This window comes from Macrobrachium nipponense, chromosome 28 (genome assembly GCF_015104395.2).
Source record: "Macrobrachium nipponense isolate FS-2020 chromosome 28, ASM1510439v2, whole genome shotgun sequence".
Taxonomy (NCBI): domain Eukaryota; kingdom Metazoa; phylum Arthropoda; class Malacostraca; order Decapoda; family Palaemonidae; genus Macrobrachium; species Macrobrachium nipponense.
This window is the reverse complement of record NC_087217.1, coordinates 16,910,627-16,927,341: the sequence shown is the minus strand read 5'-3', so window position 1 is coordinate 16,927,341 and position 16,715 is coordinate 16,910,627. Positions and strand designations below refer to the sequence as shown.

At 38.3% G+C, this 16,715-nt stretch overlaps 3 protein-coding genes across 3 annotated transcripts; all 3 read left to right on the top strand.

The window, feature by feature from the left end:
* The first annotated feature begins 61 nt into the window (after nt 1–61).
* LOC135201473 (actin-like) lies at nt 62–2,703 on the top strand. The gene is made up of 2 exons (XM_064230450.1): nt 62–149; nt 1,432–2,703. The coding sequence occupies exon 2, from the start codon at nt 1,468–1,470 to the stop codon at nt 2,599–2,601; it is 1,134 nt and encodes a 377-aa protein (XP_064086520.1). The 5' UTR covers nt 62–149; nt 1,432–1,467; the 3' UTR covers nt 2,602–2,703.
* Nucleotides 2,704–6,290: 3,587 nt separating this feature from the next.
* LOC135201472 (actin-like) lies at nt 6,291–9,462 on the top strand. Its single transcript, XM_064230449.1, has 2 exons — nt 6,291–6,315; nt 8,239–9,462. Exon 2 carries the CDS (start codon nt 8,277–8,279, stop codon nt 9,408–9,410), a length of 1,134 nt encoding a protein of 377 aa, XP_064086519.1. The 5' UTR covers nt 6,291–6,315; nt 8,239–8,276; the 3' UTR covers nt 9,411–9,462.
* A 4,215-nt stretch (nt 9,463–13,677) lies between these two features.
* On the top strand, nt 13,678–16,715 carry LOC135201471 (actin-like). Its single transcript, XM_064230448.1, has 2 exons — nt 13,678–13,705; nt 15,492–16,715. Exon 2 carries the CDS (start codon nt 15,530–15,532, stop codon nt 16,661–16,663), a length of 1,134 nt encoding a protein of 377 aa, XP_064086518.1. The 5' UTR covers nt 13,678–13,705; nt 15,492–15,529; the 3' UTR covers nt 16,664–16,715.

The following is a 16,715-nucleotide window of genomic DNA, read 5'->3' as shown; positions in this document are numbered from 1 at the left end:
ATTTCCGAGATTCGATAGATGGGATCGCAAATCCGTGGTCGAATGCCTTGGCCCGAATTCACATTCTTCTTAACGTAGAGATCCGGGTACCGTATATAAAGGGAGATGTCTGGCTGAACGACTTTAGTCGATCTCGGGCTCATCTGTAGGTGAGTGGAAGAGGTGTTGTAGGGCGCTGCCCCCGAGTGAGTGTTTCGTGGCTGATGATAGATGCGGTTTCGTGAAACCACTTTCTTTTTTTCGCGTTCGGGTGACGTTGCATAAAGCAGTGCGAGTCAGTGTCGCTTTAAGAATTGGTCTGTGACGTCTTGTTCGCGTCTCTTAGTTTATTTTTTTCGACGTGTTTTCTAAACGATCAATTTTTCTTGATGAAATGTCATAGCTTTTCATGTAACTTCATTGCATATAAAATTGAATATAAAATTAATAAAAGCTACATACCAGAATGTCGGATAACTGATAGCTTCATTTCCCGTAAGCTACTCACATACGGAAACCAAATTCTCATGAAGGATGTCGATATCCTTGTGGTTACACTTATTCAATAAATAATTTATGAAAAGAACTGAGTCTTTTCGTTCAACAGTTTTGTAGTCAGTATTGCTACATAGTTTTGCTCCTTGCTTTAACGTCGAAAGAATAGGTTATACTGTTGAGCAGAAATAAACACACTTTGTGATTGATAGACCTTCAGATTTACTGATTTATAATGCACCTGCGGTAACTCTTAACACTTGATTTACCTTCGATCTTTCTTAATGAGATTCATTACCATCCTTTGAGATCTAGGAATCTTGAGCCTTTGTGTTATCTGAAATCAATGAACATGTGGTTCCTACCGACTCCTGACCCAATCGTCTATTCCTGCAGTATACATTTTGCATACGTAGTTAATTTTCCCTATAGTCTGCTTTTTGGAGCCAGCAGTAAATATTCCCAGTTGGTACCACGGTAACCTATCGGAGATAACCAATATGAGCTTCCGTTAATCACAATTAGTTTCAATGTTATCGGTTGCAGATATTTACTTTGTGCTATTAAAAAATCAGATATCAGAAAAGGTTTTTGTATTTTGATCGTCAAATTGTCATGATTTTTTATATTTTAATTGATGAAATCGAATGAAAGCATAGTTTTTGCTGCAACTAAAATACGTAAAACATTTCGTTAATCACAATTTCAAGGAGCTGGAGTTTCTGATGCTCATGTTGAGGAATGAAATGGGAATATTAGGAGCGACACCAGACCCAGTTTCGTGGTTTCATAAGTACTTCTTCCCTATCTCTCTCAAGAGCCCCTCAAGATCAGATGTTTATTTTCATCACTTGGTCCTATAAGAATTATATGAATTATATTAGTTAGATATACAATATATACCAAGAACTAAATATATCTTTACAGCAAACTTTCACATGAATAATTTTACCCTAGGTATACAAAGACCCAGGCACCAACACCACCACCACCATGTGTGACGACGAAGACGCGGCGACTCTCATCTGCGACAATGGTTCCGGTCTTGTCAAGGCTGGCTTTGCCGGTGATGACGCTCCCCGAGCTGTCTTCCCCTCCATCGTTGGTCGCGCCCGTCACCAGGGTGTGATGGTCGGTATGGGTCAGAAGGACGCCTACATTGGTGATGAAGCCCAGAACAAGCGTGGTATTCTCACCCTCAAGTACCCCATCGAGCATGGTATCATCACCAACTGGGACGACATGGAGAAGGTCTGGTACCACACCTTCTACAATGAGCTCCGCGTTGCCCCTGAGGAGTGCCCCACCATGCTTACTGAGGCTCCCCTTAACCCCAAGGCCAACCGTGAAAAGATGACTCAGATCATGTTCGAGTCCTTCAACATGCCCGCCATGTACGTCTGCATCCAGGCTGTCCTCTCCCTCTACGCCTCTGGCCGTACCACTGGTGAGGTTTGCGACTCTGGTGATGGTGTCTCCCACATGGTTCCCGTCTATGAAGGTTTCGCCCTTCCCCATGCCATCCTCCGTCTGGACTTGGCTGGTCGTGATATCACCAACTACCTTGGTAAGATCATGACTGAGAAGGGCTACTCCTTCACCACCACCGCTGAACGTGAGATCGTTCGTGACATCAAGGAGAAGCTCTGCTACATTGCCCTGGACTATGAGAGTGAGATGAACACTGCTGCTGCCTCCTCTTCCATCGACAAGTCCTATGAACTTCCTGACGGTCAGGTCATCACCATCGGCAACGAGCGTTTCCGTGCTCCCGAATCTCTGTTCCAGCCTTCCTTCCTTGGTATGGAATCTGCTGGTGTTCACGAGATCGTCCACAACTCCATCATGAGGTGCGACATTGACATCAGGAAGGATCTGTTGGCCAACATTGTCATGTCTGGTGGTACCACCATGTATGCTGGTATTGCTGACAGGATGCAGAAGGAAATCACTGGTCTCTCTCCATCCACTATTAAGGTCAAGATCATCGCTCCCCCTGAGAGGAAGTACTCCGTCTGGATCGGTGGTTCCATCCTTGGTTCTCTGTCCACCTTCCAGGCCTTGTGGGTCACCAAGGAGGAATACGATGAGTCTGGCCCTGGCATCGTTCACCGCAAGTGCTTCTAAATAAATATATTTTAAAGCGAAGTAATTATTTTCGCTAAAATTGCTTCTAAATTGTATCTCTAGCTTCTTTGCCTTTGGAAATAAAATATATTTTATAAATTATGTTGGCTTTTCTTTACTCATATTCTTAAAATAATTTGGAAACTATACCAAGCAATTATTATTTTAAATAAAAAGATAACTTATTTAAATGAGAGAGAGGAGAAAGGCATCAGAAAATCTAATGTGGGTTTTTTTTATCATTTGAGTCATTTATTACCTTAATCAAGGAGGTTGGACAGAGTTTACGAATTCATCTGTGCCTTTTTATTTGTTTGTTTGTTTGTTGGTTGTCGGTAAATTATTTCAAGACATTGAAGATGAATTCCTGAGAAAATATGTAGAATCATAGAATATGAGAAGAGGATGAGTAAAATAGATTTTGAATTTCATGTATACTCAATATACTTTCCTTTCTTTTTCTTTACTAAAAGACAATGCAAATTATGTTTGTTTGTTTTTGTACTAATTCCCACAAGATACATCAATAGATCATCTTGTGACACGTAAATTTTCAACTTAGTTTGTATTAGCCGGTATCTGCCTGATACAAAATTGTGTCCATAGGGTTTCTCTCTCTCTCTCTCTCTCTCTCTCTCTCTCTCTCTCTCTCTATTATAGCTTTTTAGTTCTTTTGCCAAATACAACACTCAAGCAATTCATTTTAGCTTCTAAATAAATCTTCAAACCTCTACCCAATTGTTCGCACGCATCCAAATAAATACGTCGAACAAACTTGAAGAAATTGTGACGTTTTCAATGTTTCTCGAGGGCCATGTATGCCATGTGGAGTTTTTTCCGTTACCTGCAAGTGTGGTAACAAGTAATATAAACTGTTTCATAATAAACAGTTTATCTATACACTGTCTTTCTTGACATTTTTCTCTTTCTCTAAATAATGTTACATCCACATAATTCTGGGTGTCAATTGTCACTCTTACCGAAAATGAAGAAGCCATAAGATATAACTCCACCTATTCTTTTTATTACCTTTACATCTTTATCTGTCTATATCTATATATATATATATATTATTAATATATGTATATGCGTGTGTGTGTGTGTTTGTGTGTGTGTGTAATTTGTGTGTATATATGTATGTGTGTGTAAATCACATCATGAACATTTTAGAAATAAAAATAAAAAGTTGTAGTAGTTCTTCTGGATAGTTGAAACGACAAACTTCTCTTTTACTTCAACGAAGATTATCAGATTAAGTCTGTTCTCTCTAAAATATCATGTTAGAATCATTTAGTGAGATGGTAATTCTCAGTTAGAATGTGATCTGTCAAAGAGGGAAAAAATTGTTATAAATCGAGGAAAAATTATTTTTAGCAGCAGTATGATGCTACGTTTCAAAATTCATTGGGTAAGGTAATAGAAAATTGACATTATATATTACTAATTCCATTGCAATTATGAACAAAATGAATGGGTCTCTCTCCATCGCCATTTTCCCTGCTATAAAGGGATATTTGAATACAATTTTGTGGAAGTTTTGAATAGATTAATTAATTTTAAAAACAGGTACATCAAACTACCTAGCCTTTGACAGAAGTCATTCTGTCATAAAAAAAATTGTATGATGTGCTTAATCTTAACATTCATCAAAATAATTTTCATTTTGTATTCACAAATTCATTTGTGAGTTCAAGCTACTCTAAATACTGACCTTCCCTCTGACTTAGACACCGATTTTAGGAATACTATGGTCTCCCTATGAAAAAGAAAAGATATTCTTTTGCAGACATCTTTTCCTGCAAATATATACATTTTAACCCACCATCATCATTTCTCTTACAATATTTTACTATCTCGAAGTGTGTGAGAACAAATTTGGCCTACTCTCGGGATCTAACTGTGCTCTTCCTTCAAACTGGGTGTACTGGAATATTTGGGGTCGCTGATACCGAATATGAATAAATTGCAATATATTGCAACCTACAGTACATCGAACCACTTAAAAACATTAAGCCGTTTACCTCTATCAACCATTTTATCTAGTACATCATCGACATTAAGACCCTTATTTTCCAATATCTCCGTTTTATCTGACCAGCGTGTTTCAAACTTTCCTCTCCCTTCCTGTTAACGCTTCCAAATGACTAATATATTTAACACACCTAACGTATTCCATTATTTCTACTTACAGAACCATCTCAAAGCAATGATCCATCAACCGTTAACTCATGCAGACCTTTTTACCTCCTCTATGCATTTCCATAATTCTCTCCCTTTCATTTCTTCTCATGCTACATAATTATAATACCAACGCAATTCATCTCAACCTCAACTTTTTTCTCCTGATAAACATTCAATGTCCACATCTCCAGTCCAAAGGAGAGTGAGTTGGTTGAACAGTGTTTACATTTTCATCTTTAATTTTCATAGATATACCAAGTCTCTTCCCAGTCCTTTATACACAGCCTGCTTCATTCTTTGTTCCACATATTCCGCGAGTTGCCTCTTCTCTCATTCTGTCAAATCTAGACAGTCTAATTTGATTGTTATTATGCCGGCAGTAATTACCAGATAGTGCTACACTAGTAAAATCCAGTGACTTAATATTCTGATACACTTTATCTCTAAACAGAGGAGCAATTAGTGTGGTTTGTGAACTCCAGTGGGAGAAAAATGGCCCCCAACATAACGAATGAGCCTCTCTGTTTGAGGTTGACAGTAAACGCATACATTAGGTCATTATTTATAGACCAGAGAGTATTTAGTCAAGTGCTGCTGAATGTAGGGAATGATTATGCAAAAATATTATACTATTTGAGGTATACTGCTGGATGCTTGATTTCTTCTGCAATGTTGCTCTCTTTCAAATACCCTGACACATTTTAAAGTAGTATAGGATGAAATCCTATGAGTTTATACAAAAATCCTTGTGTGTATATATACATAAACAGATACCACCCTACTTACGAACATTCAGCTTAGTAACAAACAAACAGGATCGCAAATCAAAATTGTGTTGAGAGCGCTCCCCTTTGCCATCCACAAGTTCAGATAAAGTTTTGAGCGCCTATTTTGTACATCCAGTACTGTATATGTACATTGCATTGTGTTGGTTTAGAATGAATACACGTACACTACTGTATTGATTTTGAATCATAATGTACTTAAATAGGTATGAAGAGTACAGTAACCAACCTACAAATAATTTAACATACAAACATACTCGTATGTAAGTATGGCGGTGTCTGTAACTATGTATGCATATTTCAAAGTTGCATATGTATGCATCTGACATTTGATAACATGATAGCCATCGTATTTGTAGATATCGTTAAGGGTTTGATTTTTACAAGGATAACTTTGCTTTACAATTAGAATTTTAGAATGTGGATCCTAATTTAGGTTGGAAATACGCAAATACGTGCATAGAGTAAAATCACAAATAAAAACGCCCCATCTTTCATGCAAATAGGAATTCTGGATTGTCTGTCGATTATACGCGTTGGCAAACAGAAGACTCGCGTCACCGGGAGCCTCTTAATCATCGACACCCTATTTTTGACTCCTGATTACCTAACTTAGATCCAGCAAAATCTCCCTAAGGATCTATCCTTAAAAAAATTTGGCTCGAAATCTCACGGACATTCTCCGTTACCCAATAAAAGAGAGGACACCGTGAACAGTACCTTCAGTCGTTCTCAGACTCATCGACAGGTAAGTAGTAAGTCCCTTGACTTCAGGGTCTTTCCTGAAGAGTCTCCGGGTGAAAAATTGGCAGCGACCTGTGTTATCCGATACCGGCAATAACGAAGAGTACCTGTTAGAAGGGGATTTTTCTTCTACTGTAGCCACGCAATTTGGTAGAATTTCAGTGATTATACTTATGCCTGTGAATCTTGCGACGGGGTCGCCTTGATTGCAGTGACGTAATGTGAATTTCGAGGCAGTCACTGCAGCCAGAATTATATAATTGTTTATACGTTAAGTTGCCTCGGTTACGGCTTTTTAATGTGGATATAAGATCAGAATTTCCTCAATTTCAGCATTTGAATTTTGTAACAGATTCTTTTTAGTTACGTTCGTATTATGTCTTGATATTAACATTATAATTTGGCTTTGGATGGAGAGATTCTTGACAAAGTTTTGTACGCTGATTTTTTAATTACTTACCTCGTACATCATTTAATCATCTTAATGTACTTACTAATGTTACAATCATGCTCATACAATGTCAATTTTATCACTGAACCTTTCCGATTGCCCCTTGATTATATCAGAATATCCGGTTGTAAAAAGAATTAATAGCGGAGCTTTCATTTTAAAATACACATACATATATCGTAAATTGCATCGAATTTCATCATTTCAGGGGCGGATTCTTTGCATCAAGTACTATGTGTGTGTGTGTGTATGTGATAGGACAACCTTTCATATTTCTTAAGACTAAATCGATTCCAATAATAATGCAGAATCTGCCGTCAAAGAGTAACTGAATAGTCTTATTTTGAAATATCACGATTTTCTTTACATGTGAGGCCGCAACAACATTACAGGCTGTACATTTGGTGTGGTTGATAAGCGAAAATGAATTTTGAATATCATGCAGCACATTTTATTGATCTCAAATTCAACTTTTAGCCTTGTTTTACTATTGTTTAGTGATATGCTTAGGTAAATTTCTTAGAGAGCCTGGGAAAGCCACATAGTATCTTAAAATAGATAGAGAGTAAAGAGAAAGCTCTTACTATGACTATTCAAAGGTGACACCTATCGCAGAATCTGTTTAGCAAATGTTTGTAATAAGCTGTTATCACCGTTGATCAGTGTTGATTGTCGTTGCTCTATGGCAAACGCAGATTAAAGGAAGATTAATGTCAGAAAAAATTAGAATCGTAATGTTATTTTTGCGTCGGAAAATAATAACGAAGGAAATAATATTCAACCCAGAAGAATTTAGATTCAGCCAACTAGGCGATTCAGTGTGTTAAATAGGCGTTAAGGAGGATACGTCTTTCTTTTAACGTTGCACAAAGACACCTCAAATTTTATACACGTTAAGTTGAATAACTTTATTCAATATCACGAAGAAGACTTCATGTTAAAAATAATCTTATTGTGAGAATAAAAATTGTAAAGTCGTAACACATCAATAGCCTCGTTTTATCTTTATGCTTTGAAAATATCTTTTCCTTGATCTCATTATTATAAAAATCAGTTTTTCTTACAGCTACATTAAAATTACATGTTAAGGAAAATAGACATCATTTAGCTGTCATTTAGATATCACAGTACTAGTCAGATATAAATGATCGTAAATATCCAGTTCCTGTTACACCATGTTTTCTTTTTCATCGATCGTAAGCCAAAATAACAAGAGGAAAAATTGCAGACCATTCTAAGTGAGCGAAATGTGAAGCTAATTTAGTATCACTTTGCTCTCTCTCTCTCTCTCTCTCTCTCTCTCTCTCTCTTTCTTATTAAGTATCATTTTACATTCGTTACAATATCGTATTCATTCCTATTTTCTTAGTACAATTAGCCGGAAAGAACCTGTTTCCATCAAATGATTTTTTTTTTATGGTACATAAAGTTACAATGAAAAGTGCTGTCTCTAGAAATGTATTTCTTCTGTTACAGGTACTTGTGTGTAAGACACCAGGGCATAAACCACCACCATGTGTGACGACGAAGACGCGGCGACCCTCATCTGCGACAATGGCTCCGGTCTTGTCAAGGCTGGCTTTGCCGGTGATGACGCTCCCCGAGCTGTCTTCCCCTCCATCGTTGGTCGCGCCCGTCACCAGGGTGTGATGGTCGGTATGGGTCAGAAGGACGCCTACATTGGTGATGAAGCCCAGAGCAAGCGTGGTATTCTCACTCTCAAGTACCCCATCGAGCATGGTATCATCACCAACTGGGACGACATGGAGAAGGTCTGGTACCACACCTTCTACAATGAGCTCCGCGTTGCCCCTGAGGAGTGCCCCACCATGCTTACTGAGGCTCCCCTTAACCCCAAGGCCAACCGTGAGAAGATGACTCAGATCATGTTCGAGTCCTTCAACATGCCCGCCATGTACGTCTGCATCCAGGCTGTCCTGTCCCTCTACGCCTCTGGCCGTACCACTGGTGAGGTTTGCGACTCTGGTGATGGTGTCTCCCACATGGTTCCCGTCTATGAAGGTTTCGCCCTTCCCCATGCCATCCTCCGTCTGGACTTGGCTGGTCGTGATATCACCAACTACCTTGGTAAGATCATGACTGAGAAGGGCTACTCCTTCACCACCACCGCTGAACGTGAAATCGTCCGTGACATCAAGGAGAAGCTTTGCTACATTGCTCTGGACTATGAGAGTGAGATGAACACTGCTGCCGCCTCCTCTTCCATCGACAAGTCCTATGAACTTCCTGACGGTCAGGTCATCACCATCGGCAACGAGCGTTTCCGTGCTCCCGAGTCTCTGTTCCAGCCTTCCTTCCTTGGTATGGAATCTTCTGGTATTCACGAGATTGTCCACAACTCCATCATGAGGTGCGATATTGACATCAGGAAGGACCTTTTGGCCAACATTGTCATGTCTGGTGGTACCACCATGTATGCTGGTATTGCTGACAGGATGCAGAAGGAAATCACCTCTCTTGCTCCATCCACTATTAAGGTCAAGATTGTCGCTCCCCCTGAGAGGAAGTACTCCGTCTGGATCGGTGGTTCCATCCTTGGTTCTCTGTCCACCTTCCAGAACTTGTGGGTCACCAAGGAGGAGTACGATGAATCTGGCCCTGGCATCGTTCACCGCAAGTGCTTCTAAATTGTATCTCTAGCCTCTGTGCCATTTCAAATGAAATATATTTTATAATTTATGTTGTTTTTCTTTACACATATATAATAATTTGGAAACAGTAACAAGCGATTATTATTAAATGAAAACTTTTATCATTTGAGTTATTTGTTACCTTAATCAAGGAGGAAGGACAGAGTTTATGAATTCATCCGTGACTTTTTGTTTGTCAGTTTGTTTGTTTCTTGATTTTCGGTAAATTATTTCAAGACATTGCAGAATTCCTGTGAAAATATGTGGAATCATAGAATATGAAATGAGGATGAATTAACTAGATTTTGAATTTCATGTATACTCAAGATACTGTATTTTTGTTTTTTGTTTTTTTTGTTTTTTACTAATTACCTCGAGATATAGCAATAGATCATTATGGAAGAACCTAGCTATATTTTTACCATATAAAGTCTTGTGACACGTAAATTTTCAACTTAGTTTGTATTAGCCGATATCTGCCTGATACAAAATTGTGTCCATATGGTTTCTCTCTCTCTCTCTCTCTCTCTCTCTCTCTCTCTCTCTCTTCTCTCTCTCCTTTCTGTTCTTTTGCCAAATACAACACTCAAGCAATTCATTTTAGCTTCTAAATAAATCTACAAACCTTTACATAATTTTTTACAAACACCCAAATAAATACGTCGAACAAACCTGAAGAAATGATGATTTCTTCAATGTTTCTCGAGGTCCATGTATGCCATGTGGAGCTTTTTCCAGTTACCTCCAAGCAAGGTAACAAGTAATAAAAACTGTTTCATTAAAAACACTTTATCTATACACTGTCTTCCTTGTTATTTTTCCCCCTTTCTCTAAATAATGTTATGTCCACATAATTCTGGCTGTCACCCTTACCAAGTTTTCCTTTCATCCATTGCTTTCTGGCCTTTACCTTATCAGGCAGACATGACGTACAAGCCCTGGTCAGCCACTAACATCTCCTTTCCAATCACATTATATTCCTGATCTTCTTAAATTCCCAACCTCCTGATTATCGCCTTTTCAACTTTTAAAACTTCCCCGTAGAACAACACAATGTCCTTAAATTTTTTGCTAACCCTCTCATTTCTTAATAACAGCCAAAAATAAATAAGCCACAAGATATAACTCCATCTGTTCTTTCCTTGTTACATCTTTAATATATAGATATATATATATATATATATATATATATTATATATATATATATATATATACTCAGATAGATAGATAGATAAGGATACATAAATATACATATATAAATGTTTGTGTGTAAATCACATCATGAACAGTTTAAAAATAAAAAGATTGAAGCAGTTCTTCACCCTAGCTAGTGTTGAAACGACAAACTTATTTTTACTTAAACGAAGATTATCAGATTAATTTTTGTTTGCTAAAAAAAATATCATGTTAGAATCAGTTAGTTAAAAGGTAATTTTCAGTTAAAATGTGATCTGTCATGGAGGGAAAAGAATGGTTTTAAATCGAGGAAAAATTATTTTTAGCAGCAGTACGATGCCACGTTCCAAAATTCATCGGGTAAGATAATAGGAAATTGACATTATAATTATCAATGCCTTTGCAAGGAAGCAAACAAATTTGCAATACCTTAATTATGAACAGAATGACTGGTTCCCTCTCCATCGCCATTGGCCCTGCTATAAAGGGATATTTGAATACGATTTTTGGAAGTTTTAATTAAATTAATTAATTTTAAACAGGGAATGGCACGGTCACAATGAAAAAACAGGTATGTCAAACTACTTAGCCTGTGAAAGAAATCATTCTGTCATAAAAAAAAATTGTATGATGTGCTTAATCTTATCATTCATCAAAATAATTTTCATTTTGTATCCACAAATTCTTTTGCGAGTTCAAGCTACTCTACATACTGACTTTCCCTCTGGCTTAGACACCGATTTTAGGAATACTATGGTCTCCTTATGAAAAAGAAAAGATATTTTTTTTTGCAGACATCTTTTCCAGCAAATAGATACAACGATTTAACCCACCATCATCATTTCGCTTGCAATATTTTACTATCTCGAAGTGTGTGAGAACAAATTTGGCCTGCTCTCTCGATCTAACTGTGGTCTTCCTTCAAACTGGGTGTACTGGAATATACTGCAATATATTGCAACCTACAGTACATCGAACCACTTAAAAACGTTAAGCCATTTGCCTCTATCAAGCATTTAATCTAGTACCTCCTCAACATTAAGACCCTTATTCTCCAACATCTCCGTTTTATCTGACCAGCATGTTTCAAGCTTTCCTCTCTTCCTTCTTCTTAACCCTTCCAAATTACTATTTCATTTAACGCACCCAATGTATTCCATTATTCCACTTACAGAATCATCTGAAAGCATTGATCCATCATCCGCTAACTTATGCAGACCTTTCTACCTCTTCTATGAATTTCCATATTTCTCTCCTTTTCATTTCTTCTCATGCTACATAATTATAATACCAACGCAATTCATCTCAACCTCAACTTTCATACCCTGATAAACATTCAATATCCACTTCTCCAGTCCAAAGGAGAGTGACTTAGTTGTACAGTGTTTCCATTTTCATCTTTACTTTTCATAGATACACCAATTCTCTTCCCAGTCCTTTACACACATCTTGCTTCATTCTTTGTTCCACATATTCCGTGAGTCGCCTCTTCTTTCATTCTGTCAAATCTAGTCAGACGAATTTGATTTTTATCATGCTGGCAGTGATTACCAGATGGTGCTACACTAGTAAAATCTAGTGACTTAATATTCTAATGCAATTTATCTCTAAACAGAGGGGCAATTAGTGTGGTTTGTGAACTCCAGTGGGAGAAAAATGCCTCCAACATAACGAATGAGCCTCTGTTTGAGGTTGACAGTAAACGCATACAGTAGATCAATCTATTTATTGAGGAATGGTACTGCGGTAGTAATAGTAAGTAGTACAAGCCGGCTATTTTTGTCCTCACTGGTGCCTGTTGCTTTAAATGGTAATATAAATTACCGTAAGGCAAAGGAGCCATCTCGCTGCTCAGCCGGGTTTGAAAGCCACCGAAAGGCTAGGTAAAATGGAGTTTGCAGTGCCTTACCTGTACTGATATTGTAAAAAGAAAAATAGTTAAGAAATATATGAACATCTGTGCTAAAGAAGGATTCCATTTATTTTGTAAATTAGTTTAATGCATCGAGAAAGTATGGCTGTTTTAAACGCGAGTAGATTCCACAGTGGTGTTTCATGTTTACAGTAAGCTTCATCGCTTTTTACAATTTTAAAGATATAATGCAGAAATATATTTAATTGAATTTGAATTACAATCCTGTACAAGGCCTATAATTCTCTGTGTTGTTTCACGTGTAAAATTTTGGGAAATTTCTGTTGCCACTGACTATTCACTGAAGTAGTAACTGAAGTGCTGCTAAATGTAGGGAATTATTATACATACTATTTGAAGTATACTGCTGGATGCTTGATTTCTTCCATAATGCTCCCCCCTTTCAAATACTCTGTCACCTTTGAAAGTAATATAAGAGGAAATCTCCATAGTTGCGAACATTCTACTCACAAACATACAGAAATACAAACAAACGAGTTTGCAAATTAGAATTGTGTTCAGAACGCTCCTTTTTGCCGCTACCCATAAGTTCGGATTTGGTTTGCACGCGTATTTGGTACACACAATCCTGTATGCACAGTGTACTGTGTTTTACGATGAAAAAAATTACACTACTGTATTGATTTTGTATCATACTGTACTTAAATAGGTATGAAGAGTACAGCAACTAACCTGCAAATAATTCAACATACAAACATACTCATATGAAAGGAGGGTGGTGTCTGTATGTATGTATGTATATTTCAAAGTTGCATATGTATGTATATTTATGATTTGAGCCCATGATAGCCATCGTATTTGTAGATAAAGTTAAGGGTTTGATTTTTACAAGGAAGATTTTACTTTAATTAGAATATTAGAATGTGGATCCTAATTTAGGTTGGAAATACGCAAACATAGAATAAAGTCACAAATGAAAACGCCACCTTCCACGCAAATAGGAATTCTGGATTGTCTGTCGATTATACGCGTTGGCAAACAGAAGACTCGCGTCACCGGGAGCCTCTCAATCATCGACACCCTATTTTTGACTCCTGATTACCTAATTTAGATCCAGCAAAATCTCCCTAAGGATCTATCCTCAAAAATATTTGGCTCGAAATCTCACGGACATTCTCCGTTACCCAATAAAAGAGAGGACACCGTGAACAGTACCTTCAGTCGTTCTCAGACTCATCGACAGGTAAGTAGTAAGTCCCTTGACTTCAGGGTCTTTCCTGAAGAGTCTCCGGGTGAAAAATTGGCAGCGACCTGTGCTATCCGATACCGCCCATAACGAAGAGTACCTGTTAGAAGGGGATTTTTCTTCTACTGTAGCCACGCAATTTGGTAGAATTTCAGTGAATATACTTATGCCTGTGAATCTTGCGACGGGGTCGCCTTGATTGCAGTGACGTAATGTGAATTTCGAGGCAGTCACTGCAGCCAGAATTATATAATTATTTATACGTCAAGTTACCTCTGTTATGGCTATTGAATGTGGATTGAAGACCAGAATTTCCTCAATCACTGCATTTGAATTTTGTAACAAATTTTTTTAAGTTACGTTCGTGATATGTGAATTTTGATTTTGACATTATAATTTGGCTTTTGATGGATCCTTGACAAAAGTTTTGTATGCTGATTTTTATATTACCTACTTCGTACATAATTTAATTATCTTAATATAATAATATAATAGCCAATGTTACAATCATGCAATGTGAATTTTATCATAAAACATTTCCGATAGCACCCGTGATTGTATCAGAATATCCGGTTGTAAAAAAAATTTAATATTAAGGCTTTCATGTTAAATTACACGTACATATAACGTGACTTGCATTGAATGACATCATTTCAGAACGGATTCTGTGCATCAAGTACGTATTATGTGTGTGTGTGAGGACAACCATTCTTTCTTAAGACTAAATTGATTTCATTAGTAGTACAGAGGTTGTCGTCAAAGAGTAACTGAATAGTCTTGTTTTGAAATAACATGACTTTCTTTATATTTGAGGCCGCAACCACATTACAGGCTGTACTTTTACTATTGTTAGTAAACGAAAATAAGTTTTGAATACAATGCAGCACATTTTGTTGGCTAGAGTTTGAATCACAAATTCATCTTTTAGCCTTGTTTTACTATTCATTAGTGATATTCTTAAGGGAATTTCTCAGAGTACCCGGGAGAGTCACTTTGTATCTCAAGTTGGATCCGTTTAGTAAAGGTTTGCGATAACCTGTTCTCACGCCTGAATTCACTGCCATTGCTACATGGCAAACGCATATTAAAGGAAGATTAATGTTAGAAAGCCGTAGAATCGTAATGTCGTTTTTGCGTCGGAAAATAATAATGAAGTAAATAATATACATCCGATAAGAATTTAGATTCAGTCAGCTAGGCGATTCAGTATGTTAAAGAGATGTTAAGGAGGATAAATCTTTCTTTTAACGTTGCACAAAGACACCTCAAATTTTATACACGTTAAGTTGCAAAACTTTATTCAATATCACGAAGACTTCATTTCATCTGTGCTTTGAAAATATCTTTTCCTTGCTCTTATTATAATACAAATCAGGTTTTCTTACAGTTACATTAAAATTATATGTTAAGGAAAATAGATATCATTTAGTTGTCATCACGATATCGCAGTATTAGTCAGATATAACTTACCATAAATATCCAGTTACTGTTACACCATGTTTTCTTTCTCTTCGATTGTAAGCAAAAATATCAATACGAGCAATTACAGACCATTCACAGTGAGCAAAAACGAAGCTAATTCAGTATCACTTTGCTCTATCTCTCTCTCTCTTGTTTTTCTTATTTAGTATCATTATACATTCGTTACACCATCGTATTCCCTCCTATTTTCTTAGTATATTTAGCCGGAAAGAACTTTCCATCAAATCCTGAAAATTTTGTTATGGTACATAAAGTTACAATGAAAAGTGCTGTCTCTAGAAATGTATTTCTTCTGTTACAGGTACTTGTGTGTAAGACACCAGGGCATAAACCACCACCATGTGTGACGACGAAGACGCGGCGACCCTCATCTGCGACAATGGCTCCGGTCTTGTCAAGGCTGGCTTTGCCGGTGATGACGCTCCCCGAGCTGTCTTCCCCTCCATCGTTGGTCGCGCCCGTCACCAGGGTGTGATGGTCGGTATGGGTCAGAAGGACGCCTACATTGGTGATGAAGCCCAGAGCAAGCGTGGTATTCTCACCCTCAAGTACCCCATCGAGCATGGTATCATCACCAACTGGGACGACATGGAGAAGGTCTGGTACCACACCTTCTACAACGAGCTCCGCGTTGCCCCTGAGGAGTGCCCCACCATGCTTACTGAGGCTCCCCTTAACCCCAAGGCCAACCGTGAGAAGATGACTCAGATCATGTTCGAGTCCTTCAACATGCCCGCCATGTACGTCTGCATCCAGGCTGTCCTCTCCCTCTACGCCTCTGGCCGTACCACTGGTGAGGTTTGCGACTCTGGTGATGGTGTCTCCCACATGGTTCCCGTCTATGAAGGTTTCGCCCTTCCCCATGCCATCCTCCGTCTGGACTTGGCTGGTCGTGATATCACCAACTACCTTGGTAAGATCATGACTGAGAAGGGCTACTCCTTCACCACCACCGCTGAACGTGAGATCGTTCGTGACATCAAGGAGAAGCTCTGCTACATTGCCCTGGACTTCGAGAGTGAGATGAACACTGCTGCCGCCTCCTCTTCCATCGACAAGTCCTATGAACTTCCTGACGGTCAGGTCATCACCATCGGCAACGAGCGTTTCCGTGCTCCCGAGTCTCTGTTCCAGCCTTCCTTCCTTGGTATGGAATCTGCTGGTGTTCACGAGATCGTCCACAACTCCATCATGAGGTGCGATATTGACATCAGGAAGGATCTTTTGGCCAACATTGTCATGTCTGGTGGTACCACCATGTATGCTGGTATTGCTGACAGGATGCAGAAGGAAATCACTGGTCTCTCTCCATCCACTATTAAGGTCAAGATCGTGGCTCCCCCTGAGAGGAAGTACTCCGTCTGGATCGGTGGTTCCATCCTTGGTTCTCTGTCCACCTTCCAGAACTTGTGGGTCACCAAGGAAGAATACGATGAGTCTGGCCCTGGCATTGTCCACCGCAAGTGCTTCTAAATTGTATTTCTAACTTCTGTGCCTTTTCAAATAAAATACATTTTATAATTTA

Bases quoted from the DNA above. Each gene is read 5' to 3' on its own strand.
- LOC135201473 (XM_064230450.1), top strand. From the start codon at position 1,468: ATGTGTGACGACGAAGACGCGGCGACTCTCATCTGCGACAATGGTTCC.
- LOC135201472 (XM_064230449.1), top strand. From the start codon at position 8,277: ATGTGTGACGACGAAGACGCGGCGACCCTCATCTGCGACAATGGCTCC.
- LOC135201471 (XM_064230448.1), top strand. From the start codon at position 15,530: ATGTGTGACGACGAAGACGCGGCGACCCTCATCTGCGACAATGGCTCC.